This window comes from Camelus bactrianus, chromosome 15 (genome assembly GCF_048773025.1).
Source record: "Camelus bactrianus isolate YW-2024 breed Bactrian camel chromosome 15, ASM4877302v1, whole genome shotgun sequence".
Taxonomy (NCBI): Eukaryota; Metazoa; Chordata; class Mammalia; order Artiodactyla; family Camelidae; genus Camelus; species Camelus bactrianus.
The window spans coordinates 64,647,002-64,667,528 of record NC_133553.1 but is presented as its reverse complement, the minus strand read 5'-3'; the positions used below and the strand labels follow the sequence as shown (position 1 = coordinate 64,667,528).

Here is a 20,527-nt window from a genome sequence, read left to right as displayed (position 1 = left end):
CCCTGGGGACACCCTCCCCCCTGCACAGTGGTCTGGGAAGATCCTCCAGGAACAAACCCAGGAAGGTGGTTGGGTCAACCAGTCAGACCCCAGTTGTTGTCCAATGTCTGAAACAATTGTTTCATATATTTTGTCTAGTGTTCTGCTTGCTTATAGAAAAAGGGCTGGTCCGGTTTCTCATCATGACCAGAATTGCTTGTTTAGGTCTTCTGCCCATTTTTGGATTTTTTTAAAATTATTAAGTTGTATGAACTGTTTATATATTCTGGAAATTAAGCCCTTGTCAGTCTAATCTTTTGCAAATATTTTTTCTGTGGGTTCTGTAGATTGTCTTTTTGTTTTGCTTATGATTTCCTTTGCTGTGCAGAAGCTTATAAATTTAATTAGGTCCCATTTGTTTATTTTTGCTTTTATTTCTATTGCTTGGGTAGACTGCCCTAGGAGAACATTGCTGAGATTTATGTTGGATAATGTTTTGCCCATGTTTTCTTCTAAGAGGTTTATAGTATCTTGTCTTATGTTTAAGTCTTTAAGCCATTTTGAGTTTATTTTTGTGTATGGTGTGAGGGGGTGTTCTAGCTTCACTGATTTACATGCAGCTGTTTCCCCAACACCATTTGCTGAAGAGACTGGCTTTACTCCATTGTATGTTCTTGCCTCCTTTGTCAAAGATTAATTGACCAAAAGTCTGTGAGTTTATTTCTGGGCTCTATTTTCTCTAAACGTCCTGTGGAGGATGTATTGAAAGCTGCAATTTCCCCAAGAATGAGAAAGGCAGGGGAATTAAGTTCTCTGCAGACTGACTGGAGCCATCTGGGGAGCTAGAGTGAAATCTGCTGTTATCCTGAAGTCAGCTTGTTCCACTGATCCATACGTCTGTTTTTGTACCAATACCATGCTGTTTTAATTATTGTAGCTTCTAATAGCTTTTGTTTGTTTGTTTATTTCTAATAGCCTTTGACTCAGGTATTTCAGTATTACTTTGTTTAATGTCTAAAGATTCATAACCATGAAATTTACTAGAAGAATTTTACTTTTTTTTTTTTAATGGAGATTCTGGGAGATTAAACCCAGGACCTTGTGCATGCTAAGCATGTGCTCTACCACTGAGCTCTACCTCCCTCTAAATTTTACTTTTTATCAATATTCATTCAATCAGGGAGTATTTATTGTGCTTCCGCTATGCACCAAGCACCCTTTGAGGGTTTGGGGATTCAGCAGTGAACCAAATAATGAAAAAACCCAGCCCTCATGAAGCCGGCATTCTAGTAGGGAGGAGAGCTGGTTAGGACATCCGGCCCCTTCTCATAATAGCCACAGGCAGGAGTCTTGTGACGCTTGCAAGCTGGGGCTGGGGCCTTCTGGAGTAGCAAGCAGCTGCTCACCATTGATCCAGCCAGCTGTGCTCTGTGGTCTGCAGCTAACGAATCAGGAACAGGTAAACGTGAAGGACTCTCTCCTGCTCACACTCCAGGGTCACGTGCTTGGGCTGGCCATGTCTCTCCTGTGGAGGATGTTCTGAAAGCTGCAATTTCCCCAAGAATGAGAAAGGCAGGGGAATTAAGTTTTCTGCAGACTGAGCAGAGCCATCAGGGGAGGCACAGTGAAATCTGCAGTTGTCCTGAAGCAGTCGGCTTGTCACCCTGAGGTGCTGGCTTCCACTGTGGGAACCCTGGGCAGCTGCCACTCTCAGTGACCACAGATGGCACTGGTGGCAATAGCAGTCTGTGGCAGATGATCGCCACCACACGGGGTATGCTGCTGCCCGCTGGTGCCCACAGCCATTCCTCCCAGAGCCATCTTTCCAGTCTTTCTGGGTATGAGGACCCCACCTGACAGAGGCTGAGGTCTACACCTTGGGATCTGGGGGCAAGCCTGACTCTGGCACAGGGAGAAGACAGCATGCACTTTCTGGTTGTCATGAACTAACCTCCCAGGCCTGGTTTTCTAGGGGAAGGGAACAATTTCTCAGTCAGGAGAGAGAGCATGTTTTGGAGAAAGACGTCACAGCATTTTGAGGATGATGGAGGTCACTAGTTTAGAAGGAAAGGTACCCCTACTTATCATAGTTGACAATTCTGAGTGTCCTCTGCCAACTGATATCCCAGCCCGTGCTCCGGAATTCTTACAGCACTCGCTCCCATATACCCAGATTTGGGGCTGGGCCTTGGCCCAGTCCCCCACGCGTTCCTACACCATGCCCACCGGACAGAGCCTCTCCCTTTGCATTGCTCTCACTTATAAGGGCCTGTTATAAGTGGCTGCACCTCTGTCTGCTACCAGCAATTCCTGGGGCTCAAAGCCAAACAACCCCAGAGACCCCCACCACCAATGAAAGCTCCAGGCTCCCAGGGAGAGTCACAGGAGAGTGAGGAGGCCTGGGTTGCATTTCGGAGGGGCAGTTTAGGGTAGAACAAGGGGCTGCCAGCTGGGCCTCAAAAAGGGCCCACATAGCACAGTGTCCACAGCACACTTGTGCCTCTCAGTTCCCCCCTAAAGCAGCCTGCACCCAGCTTCATCTAGAACTTCCCAGAGCCCTGCTTTTCTTGCATCTTACCCTCCTGGGATCTGACGAGCACTTCCCACTCCCAGCTGTACAGGTCCCAGGACTAGGATTCTGGGCCCCCTTCAAGGTGGCCCCAATGAACCTCTCATGACATCTCTGCTGTGGGGTCACTGGAACCGAGCCCCGTACATACCTCAGTGTCCCTCTACCAGCTTCTGCACTGTTGCTCAGAACATCCCTCTGCCTGGGTCACCTAGGATTTGTCTGTACAATAGCTGAGTTTCTGGATGTTCTATCTGGTTCATAAACCGTGATTGCTCTTCTAGCCATCACATCCCACATCCAATGTGGTGGGAGTTACATGAGGCAGGAGAGGCTTGTGGTTATAGACCCAGGGTGTGTAGCCAGACTGTCTGGGTTCAGTTCCAGCTTTGCCCCTTTCTAGCTGGGAAAGCCCATTACCTGACTTTTGTGTCTCAACTTCCTCTCCTGGGAATAAATTAGAATCCCTCTCTTGAGGCTGTCGGGTGGGCTGAGAAAATGAATGCACCACGGGCTTGGAATATGCATGGCACCGGGTCCCATTGTACAAGCCTTAGCTGTTACTGTTACGTCAGTGGCCTGGTGGATTTCTCACTGCATCACAGAGCAAGGTTCTTTTCTAATCCCTCCTTTACAGAAGGCAAGACGAGGCTTAGAATCTGAATGAATTACTCAAAGGCCCTAGGAACCCCAGTGTCTCAGAAGCTCTTCCCCTCTGACCCACGATGAACCCTCGGGCCCTTTTAAGTCTCAGCTCCTGTGTGAGGCTCCATAGCCCACAGGCCATAAGCATCCATCTACCCCTTTGCGAGGTGGCCCGGCATCTCCCTGCATCTTATCAGAGCTCCAGGCTCCTGGCTGCAGCCGAAACACAGCAGCACAAATGAGAAGGGCTTCAGCTGAGGGTCCCTGTGAGGAAACGACCTTTCAGCAGCTTCCTGGGGACAGAGCCCGTGGGTCTGTTCCTCTTTTCTGCTCTTGGTGGAGAAACACTTCTGACCCGCTGTTACCCCTGCTGGGGATGCGGCCAGGATGCTGACCCCAGCTCATGCCCAGGGGGTGAAGGAGGAGCACGAGGGAAGTGAAGTGTGGGCCACAGGGAGCAGGGCCTGCCTGCTGGTGGACCAGGTCAACCAGAAGCACAGGGCTGGGCCCAGAGACCTTGGGTTGGAGGCCGCTCAGACCTCGAGGAGACAGGACTGCCATGGAGACGGCAGACTCGAGTTCCAGCCTCAGCTCTGCCACTGAGCAGCAGTGGGACCTTGGCTAGTTACTCACTTGTCCGGCATCAATTTTCCCATTTGTCCAAGGGAAGTAAAGCCTAATTCCCAGGAATGTGGTGAGATAAGATAGTACATGCTATGTAATAAATAATATGTAATAATAAATACACTTATGTGACTACGAATAATAATATGCAACTTCCAAATCCGTTTCGATGGGAATTCCGGGCAAGGTGAGCATGTCTTTATACTTTTTGATTCCTTTTAAAATGTCATTCTGGGCCTTCCTTTACTAAAGCTGTTATTCACCACTCTCTCACATCTTGGCTGAGCGAAGGAGATGAAGGGAACTGTGTCTGAGCAAGGGTTTAGTTGGGGTGGAGGTCTTCCAAGCACCCAGGATGGGTGTTCCCATCAGGAGGTGGGTGTTCTGCTCAGCTGGGTGCCAGGGTAGCGAACAGGCAAAGACTGATGAGCTGAATCTGCTGGGGCTCTTACTCTGTGTCTGGGGGTGGAAGATGATGTGGCTTGGCCCCCTCGCCCATTTACCCCACCCCCCTCCATTTCTCAGAACCCCCTGGACCCAGGGTTCCGGATGACAAGTCAGAAGATGTAATTAGAAACAAGTGTGTGATATTGTGAGCGTGGATGTGAGGCAGAGTGCCCCTCCTTGTCCTTTTGTCTGTTTCCTGCGGACAAGCCAGCGCGTGGGGACTCCAGGTGTCTCCGCCGCAGTGTTCCTGGCCCCGCCCCAAGCTTTGGAAAGCTGCCTGGTGGTGTGTCCTTGAACTCAGAGCTCTTCTTGCTCCTTCAGCCCTCCCAGTGATTGTGTAAGCACTGAAATCGCTGAATTAAACCCCTTGGCATCTGCTGAGAATATCTAGAAGAGTTTCTGACCCTGCTCTGAACCCTGACTGGGGCGAATGGCCTGAGGTCTTTGCTGCTGCAAGGTTGGTCCATGCTGGGCACCAGTGATGGCAGAAGCCTCAAAGGGGACAGCTCCAGTTTTAGAAATGACACCCAGGAGCAATGATGGAGGAGTGATGATTTGGAAGGAATCCAAGGAGGAACAGAGCTGCATCGCTGACCTCCACTTTTCACACTGTTAGAGGCGAGAGAAATAAACAGTTTTGTTCATTGGGCCCTTGCATTATTGGATGATGGTAAGTTATCAGCACCTTAACTCAGACTGGCTTATGTGATTGCTCTCCCTCAGAAAAGATGGCTCAGTTGAGGAATTAAATGCCAAGAGGCCAGAAAATTATAGTTGGAGTTGATGGAGGGGAGCGGGTCTGAGGAATAAAGCCTGGGGTTCTCACGCTGGATTCCTGATACACACCAGCTTGCCCACTCAAGTGTTTGGAAATAAAATAGAATAATGTCGATAATCTCCTTTTTGATGCTCAAGGTAAGCTAAGTAAATGGGTAAACCATTTCCATTTTAAGCTTCATCCCCACACATTTGGCTCTTCCCTCTGCCTCCCAGCAGACAACACCAAGGGAATTTAGAGCAAACAAAATTATTTTCCTTCTTAAAAATATGTATTGTTATTGGTGTTGGATTGGAGTTAGAGGAATAAGTGTGAACTTACGCTTTTTAAACATACCTATCCATCTGTATACAGAGACAGCTAGATATAGCTGTGTGTGAGTATACGCGCGCGTTGTGTGTGCGAATGTATAGTTTCTGTCTGCAGAAAGAACATAGAAACAATGACATTCCAAAAGGAATGAACAATCAAGCATCCAGTCTTGGTTTCTAAATCCCATCCTCCCCTAAAAGGAGAATTAATTGATTTCAGGGATGGGGCTAGGAAAATTCGAGATGAGCCTGGAATGTATTGTGTCTCTTTGGGCACAAGTAAGAAAGTGCTCAAAGAATGATGGGCTCATGTCAAAAGGACAGAGAAGCCAGCTTGAGTGGGCTCCCACAGGCCAAATCTGTGACAATTTGAGCATCAAAATAAGGATAGGAATGAATTACATCTTATTGAATAAAAGAGAAACCCATGAGCTCATGGTGACACAACAAAATTAATCAATAACTGGGGAGAAGGGAAACCTCTTCCCCGAAGGAGGATGCCAACTGTTTGGCCATTGTTAGTGTGGTGGTGAATTCAGGCAGGAGTCAGCAAAGGACACTAAGGATGTCTGCTCACAGAATATCAATTAAAAGGGGGAAAATATTTAAAGTGAAGAAACCTGGCAGAAACCACCTTGATGGGGTGATCAAGGTTATCATCACCAGGGGTGGAACAGGTCAACATCACGTGTCTCCTCATGTGACGCACCGAGGAAACCCCAGCATCTCTTCTACGGAGTCTCCGCCAAGAGGGCAGAACCTGGGTCTGGACACAAGGAAACACCGGGTAGACCGAGGTAGAGGGACATCCTACGGAATGAAAGGCTTCCACTCTCTGAAACTGCCAAAGTCGTGAAGACAGGGCAAGACCAAGGAAACGCTTTAGAAAAAGAATAATGAACACAGGAATATTCATAAAAAGAAAGGGAGCAACGAAGCAAGTGTGAAAAAAAGTTAGCAAGTAGAGAACCTAGGTCAGGGGGATACAGGACGTCTTCGTTACTGCTCTTGCAACCCATTTATTTCAGAGTGAATTTTTAAAAAGGTTTTTGTGTATCTATCAGTTTTTCCCCTGATGTGTGTGTATATACACGTGTATACGTATATCCAGAGAAACTCAGGCCCCGGCTTAGATAGGTTAAATCAGAATTTGCGGGACTGGTACCCGGGACGGTGGAGTTTTCAAAAACTCCCCAGGTGACTCCAGTGTGCAGCCCAATTTGCGAGCCCGCGCTGTAATCCAGGGTTCACGGAAATCACCTGTGGAACTTGTGAAACAGAAGGTTTCAGAGAAGCTTCCCGAGAGCGGGCCGGGCGGGTACGCAGGCGCGCAGGGGAAGCCGACAGGTGGTCCGGGCGCCCGCGCCCCCGCCCCCGCCCGCGGGCCCCGCGCGGCCGCAGGTGCTCCCGAGGGCGGGCCCGGCCGCCCGCAGGCCCCCGCGCGCCGCCATGGACGCCGCTCCCGCGCTCCTGGGCGCCCCGCGGGCCGAGGTGCTGGACGACGTGCTGCGGGAGCAGTTCGGGCCGCTGCCCAAGCTGGCTGCCATCTGCCGGCTCAAGCGGCTGCCGTCGGGCGGCTACTCGCCCACTGAGGACCTGCAGTTGGTGCTGGAGCGGCGGCGCGTGGCCAACGCCAAGGAGCGCGAGCGGGTGAGCGCCGGGCCGCCTTCCTCCCGGCTCGCCCTCGGCCCACCGCCCTCTCCAGACACCTCCGGGACCCGGGGTGCCCACTCCCCAGTCGGGGGCCCCAGGGCGACTTCGACCTCCCGAGGGCCGGCTCGTGTTCCCCTCAACCCGCTTGGGGATGGCGCCTCGCCGGCCACCCACCCGGACGGGTGCGGGAACCGGGCCTGGGTGGGGGGGGGGGGGCAGAGGTCTGACAACTTCAAACGTCTCCCCTGGACGGGTGCTTTGACCCCTCAGGGCGCGGCAGTGCGCCTACATCTCACTACCTCCTGCTTCGGGTGGATGCTTGGGGTCCCCTTTCCTCTGTGTTCGGCCTCGAAGCACAAATGACGTGAGGGACAGGGGGCCTAATGCCAGATACTCATTTCCTTACTTTAAACAAAGAATGACAGCGCCTCGGTGTGCACCCAGACGCCCATTCAGCCCCGGCAGGAGACAGACAGTGGCTATTTCCCAGTCTGGAGGGACGCGGTGAATCACCAAGCGGGATGGGCCCGCGGGCGGAGTCGGAGCGCCATCTACTGGTAGCTTTCAGTATTTCCAACTAAACTCTGGCCCTAAACTTGTCAGATCCTGTCTCCTTTCTGCCCTTTGCAGTTTAGGGGTTCGGGCTGCAGCAGAGGTGAGCCCAGAGAGGGAAGGGCGAGCGGTGGAAGAGGGAGGGCGCACATTTCGGCCTGGGGCTTGAGGAGAAAGTTCAAGTGGGGGCTGTTCCTGCACACTCCTGGGCCCTTTAGACATGTAGCCCCAATCAATTCGGAGCTTTGTTTGGGAAAAGGTGTGAGGAGAAAGGACCAACTAAGAGAAGACTTAAGGGAAAGGTGGGAACCCTTTATGATAACCCGGTGATCTGATGTGATGACGTGACCCTGAAACAAATACAGTATTTTGCATTTTACGTTGGGCTCTCCCAGCAGGAATTACTTTCTGCAGAGAACTTGTCCTGGTGTTATCCACTATTTCAAAACGAATGACCTTATTCTTCTTCATAATAATGAAATGACTACACCTGGAAAACAGAGAAACTATTAACAGGGACTAAATAGGGAAAAGAAACACCCATAATTCAAATATAACTACCATGAACTATCTTGTATAATTCCTCCTAGTCTTTTTTCTAGTTATGCTTGGGCTTGTATATAATCTTGTGATCTCATCTAGTGCACATCTTTGTATTTTTTTTTCACTTAGCAGTATCAAAAGCATTTCTTCATATTCCTAAGCGTTTTTTTCAAAGAACAGCTTTCCACTTCATAGTCCAACATATAAACGGACCATATCTTATCCAGTCTCCAAGTGTTGGGCATGTGTTCTTTTTTGCAGCTTTTTACTGGTACCTAGATCTACAGGCATGTTTGATGATTGCTTTAGAACCAAATGGCAGAAGTGGAATTACTGGGTATAAACGATGTCATGACTTTTGATACAAGTTGCCCAATTGCTTTCTAGAAAAGTTTATTAATTTTTATTCCCTTTTACGAGATATAGGACTGTTCCCTTTTTCCATGCCCAATGCTGGGTATGATAAACAAAACAAAAATGTTGCAAGCTTGGTGCATGAAAAATGGTATCTAATTTCTGTTTTGTTTGTAGTTCTTTGATGATTAAAGTTCAATATTTTCATAAGTTTATCAGTCATTGTATTCTGTGAACGGGCTGGCTCTGTCCCTTGGCCACTTTGATGTGGGGTGGGAGGGGCTCTCAACATAAGTGAATATATCAACTTTATGGTGTAGTGGGAGCCAGTTCCTCAAAAGCCAGTGTGCCCCGGGGGGTGATCATCGGAATTCCAGGCCTTTGAAGCTGAAGGATTAGATCCCGGAGATTAAGGGGAAAAAGGTACTTCATTTTACTTTTCAAATCTCACCAACATGCAGGCTCTCTGTACTCTAACACTTGACTTTTTATCATAACTAGACAAGCGTTTGTACATTTTATTCATTATTATTAGTACAGCTTATTGAGGACTTTCTATGGGCTTGGTCAGGAAGAAGTGTTTTTTTGTGTAATAATGTCACTTAATCACCGCAGAAAAATGCTCCATCACTGCAAGGTGGGTATTTTCCACTTTGCATCTAAACAAACCAAGGCTTGGCGATATGAAGTATCCTACACATTTTTGTAAAGCTGAACGGTAGAGCTGGGTTCTAAATCCTGATGTGCTGGCTCTGAGCTTTAGCCACTACCTGTACTGCGTCTACACTGCGGTGGGTGTGCTCTCAGAGGAAGGGGAGGAGCTCAGCGTGGGCGTAGACACTCCTCCCAGTGCCGGGTTCACGCCGGCCCCTCCGCTCGCCAGGAACCCGGGGAGCCTCGGCTCTTCACCGCCCAGACAGGAGAGCTGTGGAACCCAGCCCTCACAGCCCACTTCTGTGGTTTGGGGAGAGGTCTTACAGATTCGCTTCTTTGTGCATCACTGTGCTTTTCTCCCTTGCAGATAAAAAATCTCAACCGTGGTTTTGCCAAACTGAAGGCCCTGGTGCCGTTTCTTCCCCAAAGCAGGAAGCCTAGCAAAGTTGATATCCTTAAAGGTGCGACTGAATACATCCAAGTTCTCAGTGATGTTTTGGAAGGAGCCAAAGACTCGGAGGTAAAGGTTTAAGAAGTTGGAACAATGATGCCCCCCGTTGATCGAGCCCTTTCTCTGTGCCAGGCATTCTGCACGTATATTGATGTGCGTGTTCTAGTTAGCTTGTAACAGTCCTCTGAGCTATTTATGAGCCCCATTTTACAGAGGAGGAAGCCACAATACAGGTAAAGGCCATGAAGCTAAGGAATGTCAGGACTGGGGTTTGAATCCAGGTCTGTGTGAGCTTTGGAGCCAAGTTCCTGACCAGGTGTATCCTCACCGCCTGTCTCTGTCGAGGCCTCTAGCTCCTGACTGCTTAGCCTTTAACAGGACTTCAACAGCGGGGGCACGGGAGGAGGCCCCACTCGGTGGTGGGGTCTTCCTTCAGCAGGACGCACATCAGGCAGGACACAGAGAGGAAGAGGCATGTCCCTTGGGAGAGGCCCTCCCTGAGGGACAACCCTGCCCCAGAGCCCAGTGATGGCCTGGTGATGCCAGTTTCCTGGGGTTGTGCCACCGTCCAGTGGGACAACATGAGGGAAACTGCTTCGTAAACTGTGAAGCACCACAGTGTCACCACCATTATCGGGGCACGTAGCTCAGGGATGTCATTAGGCAGCGGGAGGTGGAAGCTGGTTTCATGGGCTCACTCCATGGAGAGGTAAAGCTAGGAGGCCTGGAAATGGCACAGTCATCAGAGGAGGTAAGGTATGAAGAGAGGAAAGGCCTTAGAAACGACCTCTAAGTGACACTGCTGAGAGGAGGAGGAGGAGCCATCCAAGAGGGGCAGGTGGAGAAGCAAGATGGGGCCGAACAACCCGGGGAGGGAGGGATTTGGGGAGTCTGAGTGTGGAAGGTGGTGGGAGACGCTGCAGGGGGGCCGGGAAGACGACCAGGCCCAGCACATGAGGTGTGGGATGGGAGCGGGCTGGGGGTCCACTCGCGGTGGGTAGGGGGTGTGTCATTGGTAAACACCTCGAGGCCAGGCCTAGGGAGATGGTGAACTTCAAGTCCATTCAGCCTGGAAGTCTGAGCCTGGAAAGAAGGATCCAAAGGATGGGAAAGGAACAGTTGTCAGATCAGTGAAGGTCTTTCTAAGTAGCAATGTGACCCTGTTTAGGGACAAAGGAGGTCAGATAGTCGAGAGAAGAGAAACACACTCATTCTAGGAGCTTAGGGCAGAAGTAGCAGGTACATAATGGTACCCCCTCCCCTTGCCTGCTAGTCCTCCTTAGGTGACTTCTGGGAGGATACATTCTGGGATGGTGGGAGTGGATCGTCCTATTGGCCAAATTGGATGGCATGTGGACATGTGCCAGTGGCTGCCTCAGTTTTTCCTTGCATGTGAACTGTCTAACAGAAGTGCTCTGATAAAATACAGAAACTGTTCCAGGCTATCATCTTTTTAATGCAGTTGCCAATCACACAAATTTTAAGGTTATAGAAGCACAAAATACGGTCTATTGGGCAATGATTTTTCTTTCCATAAGAACTTAAGCATGGCCCTCATCCACTTAAGTAAAATTTCATAGGTTAAAACTTTGAAATATATTGATGTAAGACTTCAAAACCTGACTGTCATATTATACTGTTTGACATCTAAATATGGTTTCTAGAGACAAGACCCAGATCATCAGAACTATAGCACCAGAACTTCCGAACCACATATATCCTTGGCCAGAGAGCCATCGAGAAACACCACCCGACATGCTGGCTGTGCTGTGGGCTTGAAGAATGAGGAGGAAGGGTCCTGGGCAGATGGTGGCAGTGGTGAGTCGTCACACCCTTGTTGCCAGAGGGCGGTGTCTGCGACAGCAGTTAGCTGCCCAACCAGGAGTCTGGTAAAGTGTTTCTTCTTAAATAGCCATGTAGCTGTCCAAAAACTCATAACGCATCCCTTGAGGCATGTGGCATTTTCTATGTTAAAACGTGATTGAAACCAGATCCTTGTGTGAAAGCAACGAGGTGGGGAGGTGCAGTTTGCTGGTTGGAAAGATCTATGATTATATTCAGAAGTTGCTTGGAAAGCAGCTCAAGGGAAAGGCAGCTCCTCCGGAATCACCCAATACAGACTTAAGCTTAATTTTTTATGACCCTGACTAATACATCAGACAGTTTTCTGGATTCTAAGGTCTTCAGAAAAAGAAATAAGTAGCTTGCCCTGCATGGAGCTGCATGAGGATCCCATACACACACACACTCCCTTGCAAGCACGTTTGCTCACACACGCATGTTTGTTTTTGAGTTGCCCTTGTTGGAAGCAGGGTTTGTAAGTAACAACAAAGGAGTTTTTGTAACAGCTGTTACTTTGCCAAACTAATGAGCTGCTGGAAGAAGCAGCTTGCTTCTCCACGTCTAGAGAGTGGACTTTTGGCCCTTGCTGTGTCTCACTGTTGCCCAAACAAGACTCCTTGCTCCCTCCTACAACACGACTGCTTGGAGGAATCTGGAACCAAGTGTGCTATAACAAGCAAGTTGCTGAGTGTGAAATAAGGACTGTGGAGTCACAGATGATGGTTAGTGGTGGGAGGTGGTTTAGAATAGCTGAGTACAGGCTCTGGGAACAGAATGCTGAGGTTCAAACCCTGATTTTGCCACCTGTCAGCTGTATGACCCTGAGACGTAAGAGAGCTACTAAAGTTCTCCAACCCTCAGTCTCCCCATCTGTAGAATGGGACTGACAATTGGACCCACGTAAGATAACTGTGATTTCAGAATAATTGAGAAGACCAAGGTGATCTTACCATCTTAATAAAGCCACAGATGGAAATATACTAATATGCTTGCAAAATTTTTCCTCCCCAACTGAATCAAGAAATTAGGGTGCATAACATTGTGTGTTACTTTTTATTCTATCATTGGCATGTTTAGAGGTTACTATATATTCTTTTTTATTTAGTTTTATAAATTTTTATTTATCTTGGGGGAAGGTAATTAGGTTTCCTTATTTATTTTTTAGAAGAGGTACTGGGGATTGAACCTGGGACCTCATGCCTCCTAGCATGTGCTCTACCATTTGAGCTATAGCTGCCCCCTACTGCATATTCTTTATAACAAGTTTTAAAGGACTATTAAGTGGACAGTTTTCTAATTGTTGGACATTTGTTTTTAGTTTTTCTCATACACATGGTGAACAAACTGTGCTTAGCTCTTTTTTGTATTTTGTTTTTAGGATAGATTTCCAGAAGTAGAACTGAGTCACAGGTAAGTACAATCCATGACTTGATGCATGGTGCCAGTTTATGACCCCACCAGCTATGTAAGAGTGCTGAGTTCATCATATCCTTGCCAACAGGGGCATCTATTAAAGTGGTACTTTTTTTTTTTTACATATATACATATATTTTCAGATTCTTTTCCATTACAGCTTATTACAAGAAATTGAATATAGTTCCCTGTGCTCTACAGTAGGTCCTTGTTGCTTATTTATTTTATATATAGTAGTGTGTATCTGTTAATCTCAAATTCCTAATTTATCCCTCCCCTTCCCCTTTCCTCTTTGGTAACCATAGTTTGTTTTCTGTGTCCATCAGTCTATTTCTGGCTTGTAAATAAAATCTGTACATATAGCTGATATCATATGATAAAATGATAGAATTTTAGTGGGTAAAAAATGGTATCTTTAAATTTGAACATCTTTAATTACTTTTTTTTTCACTTTTGTTTTGTTTTTGAACTGTTTATTCCTATCGTTTAGTCATTTACAATGAGCTCTTCTCTGTTTCAGGTTCTTTCAAGTATGAAAAGTGGAAAGGCCGGCCCAGGGCTACCTTCTACAAATAAATGCAGTCTTGAAAGCTTGAGTCTCTTTTTTTAAAAAAAAAATTGTGATAATTCAAAGTTTAACAGTTACCCTTTAAATGGCCTTGCCTGTCACAAACCTACTTGACTCTCCTTTCTCAGTTTCAGGTACCCAGCTTAGGCCATATGGCACCTCGATGCAGGTTAGACACTCCAGCACCGTGAGCACAGAGGCAGTCTTCTTCTTTGCAACAACTGCTCGCCTGCTCACGAGGACCTAGCACTTAATAAATGTGCCTGTTCTCCATACTTTACATACGCTACCTTGTTCTCCTAACAGTCCTGCAGGATATCCCTGCTTTACAGGTGGAGAGACTGAGGCACAGAGAGCCTGCAGTCCTCTTAGGCTGCCACAGCTTAGACTGCAGACTGGGTGGCTTAACAGAAGTTTATTTCCCACAGTTCCGGAGGTTGGCTAGTCCAAGGTCAAGGCCTGAAGGGCTTAGTTTCTGGGGGACGTTGCTTTTCCAGACAGCTGCCTTCTCTCTGCGTCCACACATGGTGCAGAGAGAAAGAAGGAACTCTGGTCTCTCTTCCTCTTATAAGAACACCAGTCCTACTGGATTAAGGCCTCACCTTTATGACCTCATTTAACCTAATGACTTCCTAAAAGCTCTGTCTCCAAATACAGTCACCTTGAGGGTTAGGGCATCAATGTACAAATTTTGAGGGAACAAGATTTAGTTCATAACATTCCACCCCGAACTCCCCCAAATTCATGTTCTTATCACATGCAAAATACATTCATTCCATTCAAACAATCCCCAAAGTCTTAACTCATTCCAGCGTTAACTCTAAAGTCCAAAGTATCACCTAAGACACATATGGGTGAGACCAGAGGTGTGATTCATCCTGAGGCAAGATTCCTTTCCAGCTGTGAGCCTGTGAAACCAGACAAATTACGTGCTCCCAAAATGCGATGGTGAACAGGCACAGAACAGACATCCCCATCCCAAAAGGGAGAAATTAGAAGAAAGTGCTGGTGGGTCCCCAACAAGCCCCAAGCCTAGCAAGGCAAATTCCATTATAGTTTAAGTTTTTGAATAATCCGCTTTGGCTCAGCGTCCCACCTTCCAGGCCCACTGGGGTGGCAGCACCACCCCTCACAGTGGCCTTGCCCTCTGAAACCAGCAGGAAACAGACTTGCCCCCTGGGCCTGTGGTCTGAGTGGCAGCCCAGATGGCCTCCCAAAGGCCTGTGGGTCATTGTTCCCTGTCCTTGAAGAACAGGGCATGTTTGCAACCGAATGCCTCTGTGGTCTCGTTGACAGCCTTCCTTCATTCTGTTCCGCTTTCTCTGTCCCCTTCTGTCCAAACTGGCAGTGTGTTTGTGGTAAAATCCCATCTCTCTTCCTGGCCTCTGCTGAGGTGGTTGATGGAGTCCATGACTTGCGCCCATGATCTCATTATCAAATGGTTGTTCAGCCCCACCCTCAGTGCTCTCTTCAGAGCAAGCACTCTCACTTCTTGCAATATAGATGAGAATTCGCTAAATCTCTAAGTTCCGGTTCCTTTTTGTTTAATAATTCTTTAATTCATCTCTCGCCTCTTGCGTTTCACTATAAGCAGTAAGGCTGACCCAAGCAGCACCTTCAGTAGTTTGCCTAAAAATCTCCCCTGCTAAATATCCAATGTCATCATTTGCGAGTTCTACCTTTGAGAAAAACACTAGACTATAATTTAGCCAAGTTCCTTGCCACTTTGTAACAGGACTGCCTTTCCTGTGGAGTCTGGGGCCTCTCCCCACCAGTGGGCCGTGGTGCCTCACTGCCCTGCATGCTGCTTCCTCATGTGGCTGGGGTTGCAGGTGCTGGGAGGCTCATCTTTTTTTTTTTTTTTTAACATTTTTTATTGATTTATAATCATTTTACAAGGTTGTGTCTAATTCCAGTGTTCAGCACAATTTTTCAGTTATTCATGGACATATACACACTCATTGTCACATTTTTTTCTCTGTGAGTTATCATAACATGTTGTGTATATTTCCCTGTGCTATACAGTGTAGTCTATTCTACAATTTTGAAATCCCAGTCTATCCCTTCCCACCCTCCACCCCCCTGGTAACCACAAGTCTGTATTCTCTGTCTGTGAGTCTATGTCTGTCCTTTATTTACGCTTTGTTTTTGTTTGTTTGTTTGTTTTTGTTTTTGTTTTTTAGATTCCACATATGAGCGATCTCATATGGTATTTTTCTTTCTCTTTCTGGCTTACTTCACTTAGAATGACATTCTCCAGGAGCATCCATGTTGCTGCAAATGGCATTATGTTGTCGGTTTTTATGGCTGAGTAGTATTCCATTGTATAAATATACCACATCTTCTTTATCCAGTCACCTGTTGATGGACATTTAGGCTGTTTCCATGTTTTGGCTATTGTAAATAGTGCTGCTATGAACATTGGGGTGCAGGTGTCATCCTGAAGTAGATTTCCTTCTGGATACAAGCCCAGGAGTGGGATTCCTGGGTCATATGGTAAGTCTATTCCTAGTCTTTTGAGGAATCTCCACACTGTTTTCCATAGTGGCTGCACCAAACTGCATTCCCACCAGCAGTGTAGGAGGGTTCCCCTTTCTCCACAGTGCTGGGAGGCTCATCTTAATCAGTAATAATGAGGCTGTACGTACTTTCCCTTGGTGTCCCATTGTGTCTGTATGATGACCCTGGGCGGCAGGAGACTGCGTCTGTTTTCTGGGGCTGCCATAAAAATGTACTGTAGACTGAGTGCCTTGAACCACAGAAATTTACCTGAGGTCAAGAGATGGAGCTGTCAGCAGGCTGGCTTCCTCTGACACTTCTCTCCTTGGCTGTAGATGGTTGTCTTCTCCCTGTGTCAGTCTGTGTCTATTTCCTCTTTTTAAAAAGGCAGCATCCTATTGGATTAAAGCTCACTCACATGACCTAATTTGTTAATTTCTTAATTATCACTAATTTACTTCAGTATCTCTTTGAAGACCCTAATTCCAAATATAGTCATGTTCTGAGGTACTAGGGTTTAGGACTTCAACACAGGAATTCAGCCCATAACAGAGGGCAAGCTCCGTTACCTTCACTTTACAGCTGGGCCCTGGGGTCAGACTCTTCCCCGAGGGCACACAGTCCATGAGACTGAGATTGGGAGTCCCAGGCCCTGGACCCCAGTTTAGTTCTCTTTCCACAACAGGCCTCAGCCACAGGGTTGGCTGTATTTTCACTTGTTGGGAGAACGGTGTGTCTTAAGGAGACCTAGACTTAGAATTTATCATTGGTCTTGCTTTGAAAGCCCTGCCCCCTGCCCCCAAACTCAATTTCCCTAAAAAATAGGCCATGATTTATAGTTTACTGGGGAGGCAAGCCCAGGAAACACCAATAGGGGAGTGGAGAAGTGGAGAAGTGATACAGGGAAGAAAGCCAGACCACAAAAGATGCATGACTGCCATGGGCAGCTCGGGCTCAGTCCTGCTGGGGTAGCCTCAGAGCTGTCCTCCCGACACTTGGGAGGGAGGGAGCCGGGCTCTTTATACACTGACTCCTGATGGTCACTGATTGAGAGCTGATTCCCTCGGGTGTGGATTCCAACAGCACCTCCAACGTGCCCTGGGGAAGGCCATTGATAAGGATGCCTGGCCCCAGAGAGTGCTCAGGCCCTGAATTAATGATCTATTGCTGTGCAACGAACTTAGCAACTTAACACATTTATTATGTCCAGTTTCTGGGGCTCAGAAATTGTGTCTGGGCCTGGCTTAGCTGGGTCCTCTGCGTCACCATTTCTCCCAAGGCAGAAATCAAGGTGTCGATCTGGACCGGGGTCTCAGCTGAAGACTTACTTGGCTTGGGGAAGGATCTGCTTCCCAGCTTAGGTGGTTGTCTGCCGAATTCATTTTCTCTAGGACTTTTAGACTGATGGCCTCAGTTTCTAGCTGGCACCACCCTCAGTTCCTTGCCACATAGGTCTGTTAAGACACTGCTGGTGTCTGCTACCCTACAGTGCCCTCTACTCTCTTTACAAGTTATTGCTGGCTGGAAACATTTTTGTCGAGAGACTTGGAGAGGAGAAATAACTTTATTGCAGATCAGTAGGAAGTCTAATTTTAAACTATCTGGCCATTAGGGGCTAGCCCAATGTGATTCCCTCCTATGTTTTCCCATCCCTAGTTAAGAGCCAGGCACCTCGAGCTTTCTGCAGTGAGAACTTTGAATTCTAATGATATTCTGTGGAGCCAGCTAGTTCTGGTTCCTCTTGTTGGATTTCAAAGTGAATTTGGAGTTGAATGAGTGAGAACTTTGGGATCTCCAACTGAAATTCCATATGGGGTATTAACATGGAAATTAACACAGTGAAGTCTTATTTCCTGTCTGACGTCTGAACAATTCCTAAGGTCACAGGACGGTGCCACTCTCTCCAGCACTCCTCGTATTTAGATGTCACATTCAGATGGCATCTGGGAGAAGCTGGAGGGAATTTTCTTTTTAAGGTTCTGTGATGGCCAGAAGAGCAGAATCAGTGTTCTGGGAAAAGGAGAGTGTATCAGCTTTATTGACTTTATCAGTGTCTTGTATTAGTTCTGCTTTTTAAAGTCAATTTTTTGTCCCCTTTGAGGGGCCACGTGCATGGTAGTGGTTAGGGCTCAGCTCTGGAGCCATAGTCCTTGAGTTTGCATCTTGACTTGGCCAACCATTGGCTGTGCAACCTTGGGCAAGTTACCTAATCTCTCTGTACCTCAGTCTCTTCATCTATTAAATAGGGTAATATAATATTAGCATCCTCATAGAGTTCTTGTGAGGGTTAAATGAGACAAAATGCAGGTAAAGCTCTCAACAGTGGCAGGAGCCAACCAGAGTTTGCTATTATTAGTTTGAGAAGGCTTAATAACACCAGGAAGAGAACTTTCTGAGTGATGGAAATGACCAAGGGGATTTATAAAACCTGCTATTTCTGGATAGGACAAAAATTCTCTATTCCCTTTTTGGGTTCTATTTTGGAAAAAAGCCTACTATACCTGTGATTTCCAGATTTCCAGGGCTCCAGAGGAAGTATTTCTAGCTTCATAGATATTATCACTCTGCACCAAGACTGCACGGCTGCCTTTAGTATCTCAATAAACATGTCATTTCCTGGTTCTGGCCAGATAGACCTCGGGTCCTGGTGGCTGAGCTGCTTGTATTTCTGACAGGTTTTGATGGGAGAACGGGAAAGGGGCATGTGGACTCAGTGATTCTGAAGGTGAAGTGGGAATGGACGAGAAGCTCTGAGTCGGGAAGGCTCAGTAGAGACCAGGGGATGGTGGGGTTGGAGGAGCAGAAAGACAAAATTTGCCCTAGCATCTGAAATGTGATGCCTGCAGGTGTCCTGGGTTTGTTGTGGTGGGCATAGCTCAAATATGGTGGCATTTCTTATATGTTAGTGTGCAAAGGAATCACTGGGAATGCTTGTTGAAAATATGGGTTCCCAGACCCACCTCCAGAGATTCTGATTCTGCAGCAGCACTGGCGGGGGGGGGGGGGGTCTGGTGATTTTTATGGGGCTGTGGTGCCCCAGAACCTCGAGGGAGCAGGGAGGCCATGATCTGGTTGGGGGCAGAGATCAGAGGCTTTTCTGGATGCTGTACTTGCCCGGCCATCACATTTTTAAAAACATCTAGAGTGATTGTTGATTTAGGGGAGCTTTGGGGAGTTGATGGAGATTATGGGGATCTAAAGTCCCAAGCTACCACCGGACATCCCTACTCACTGAGGGCCATGCATTGAGAAACACTGTCAGAAAGAAGTGGGAGGTGCCTTAGGTACACTGTCATTTTACGTAGTAAGACCATAGGGCCCAGAGAGGTTAAGTGACTTCACCAAAATCACACAGCTAGTTAGTTATGGTAGATCTGAGACTGTACCCAAGTATTCTGGTTCTCTGTGCGGTTACTCCATTCACTAAACACCTGTTCCTCCTGGGGTGGGAGACTGGGGGAAGGGAGGCTATGAGGGGAGGAAGTAGTGAGAATTGGAGGGAGCCGGGCCCACAGACCCAGAGGACAGGGCAACAACAAAGATTTTGCCCTTGTGGAAAACTGACTCAGAATTAGAAGAAGGAGAATTTTGGCTTGGAATTCCAATGGTCAGTAAATTGCTATTAAAATCCCTAGTAGAAGTAATCTTCAAAAGGCAAGACGTCCTTCTTAGACAAAAAAAAATATTACAAGACTTTTTTTCCTTTTTAATCTCAAGAGGATACATACTCTAACGGAGGAGCTCACGTTTCAGATTTTCTTCCTGGTAACACCCTCGCCCTGGCTCCTGGGTGTTCCCGGCAGCTCGTGGTGCGGGAGTGGACGTGGGCAGAGGGCCTGGGCGGCGGGACTGCGGCAGCGCGGGCGGCGGGACTGCGGGCGGGGCCACTGCAGCACGGCGGGCCGCGGGCGGCCGGGCAGCCGCCCGCTAGAGGGGGCGCTGTGGGCATCACCAGGCGGCCTTTTGTCAGCGCACACGGCCAAGAGAGCTCTCATTTCCTCCCAGCCTTGTGCGGGAAATGGATTTAATTCTGAGAGCGGGGCTGTAGGAGACGAGCGGGAGCGAAAGCCTTTTGTCAAGGAGTAGCAGCCTCTGTTGTCTGTGATCACCACTGACGCGGAGAAGCTGCATTGCCGGTGGAATTCCAGGCAGCTCTGGCTGCAGGATGGGTAGAAAACATTGCTCTGCAGATTAGCTGAGTGAATCTATCAAGCCGACTCCAAAAAGAAAAAACAACCACCACCATCACCAAAACAAAACAGCAGCCCGCAGCAGAAGACCAGAGATGGATAAGATGCGGTGCAGGAGGTAAGTCCGTCTTGGGAATGGGCGCCATGGGCTGGCCTTGGTTTTGTTTATTTTAATCGAATTTGAGAACCCTACAGCATCCTTCCACCGTGCGGGAGCTGGTTGGTCCAGATCCGTGAGCATCTGTTTAGTGAGTGCGTCTGCGATGCAGACCTTCCCCGCGGCTGTGCTCTATGCCTAAAGCTTTTTGTTGCTAATATAACATTGGAGGTTTTTTTGGAAAGCGCGTCTGCCAAGCTCTGGCCTCGGCCTGGGGACGGTCGGATTCACCTGCTCCGAGAGCAGCGCCTGACAGGTGGGGCTTTCTTCTGGGTACGGCGGGAGGCAAGCCTCGCTT

At 47.9% G+C, this 20,527-nt stretch overlaps 2 protein-coding genes across 2 annotated transcripts in view; both read left to right on the top strand.

Annotated features, from left to right (window-relative positions):
• Positions 1-6,802: 6,802 nt before the first annotated feature.
• Positions 6,803-19,968, top strand: FIGLA (folliculogenesis specific bHLH transcription factor). Its single transcript, XM_074341486.1, has 5 exons — positions 6,803-7,003; positions 9,477-9,629; positions 11,225-11,449; positions 12,781-12,812; positions 19,686-19,968. Exons 1-5 carry the CDS (start codon positions 6,803-6,805, stop codon positions 19,966-19,968), a joined length of 894 nt encoding a protein of 297 aa, XP_074197587.1.
• ADD2 (adducin 2) overlaps positions 19,847-20,527 on the top strand; it is a 95,883-nt gene continuing 95,202 nt past the window's right edge. The window contains exon 1 of the mRNA XM_074341283.1: positions 19,847-20,190. The gene's annotated coding sequence lies outside the window, so the exon portion shown is untranslated. The remainder of the gene's footprint in view (positions 20,191-20,527) is intronic.

Excerpts from the sequence above, each read along its gene's own strand:
- FIGLA (XM_074341486.1), top strand. The coding sequence starts at position 6,803 with ATGGACGCCGCTCCCGCGCTCCTGGGCGCCCCGCGGGCCGAGGTGCTG. Across the intron at positions 11,450-12,780 it reads GCTGCCCAACCAGGAGTCTG|GATAGATTTCCAGAAGTAGA; the intron begins GTAAAGTGTTTC and ends TTTTGTTTTTAG. Across the intron at positions 12,813-19,685 it reads GAAGTAGAACTGAGTCACAG|CTCGTGGTGCGGGAGTGGAC; the intron begins GTAAGTACAATC and ends TGTTCCCGGCAG.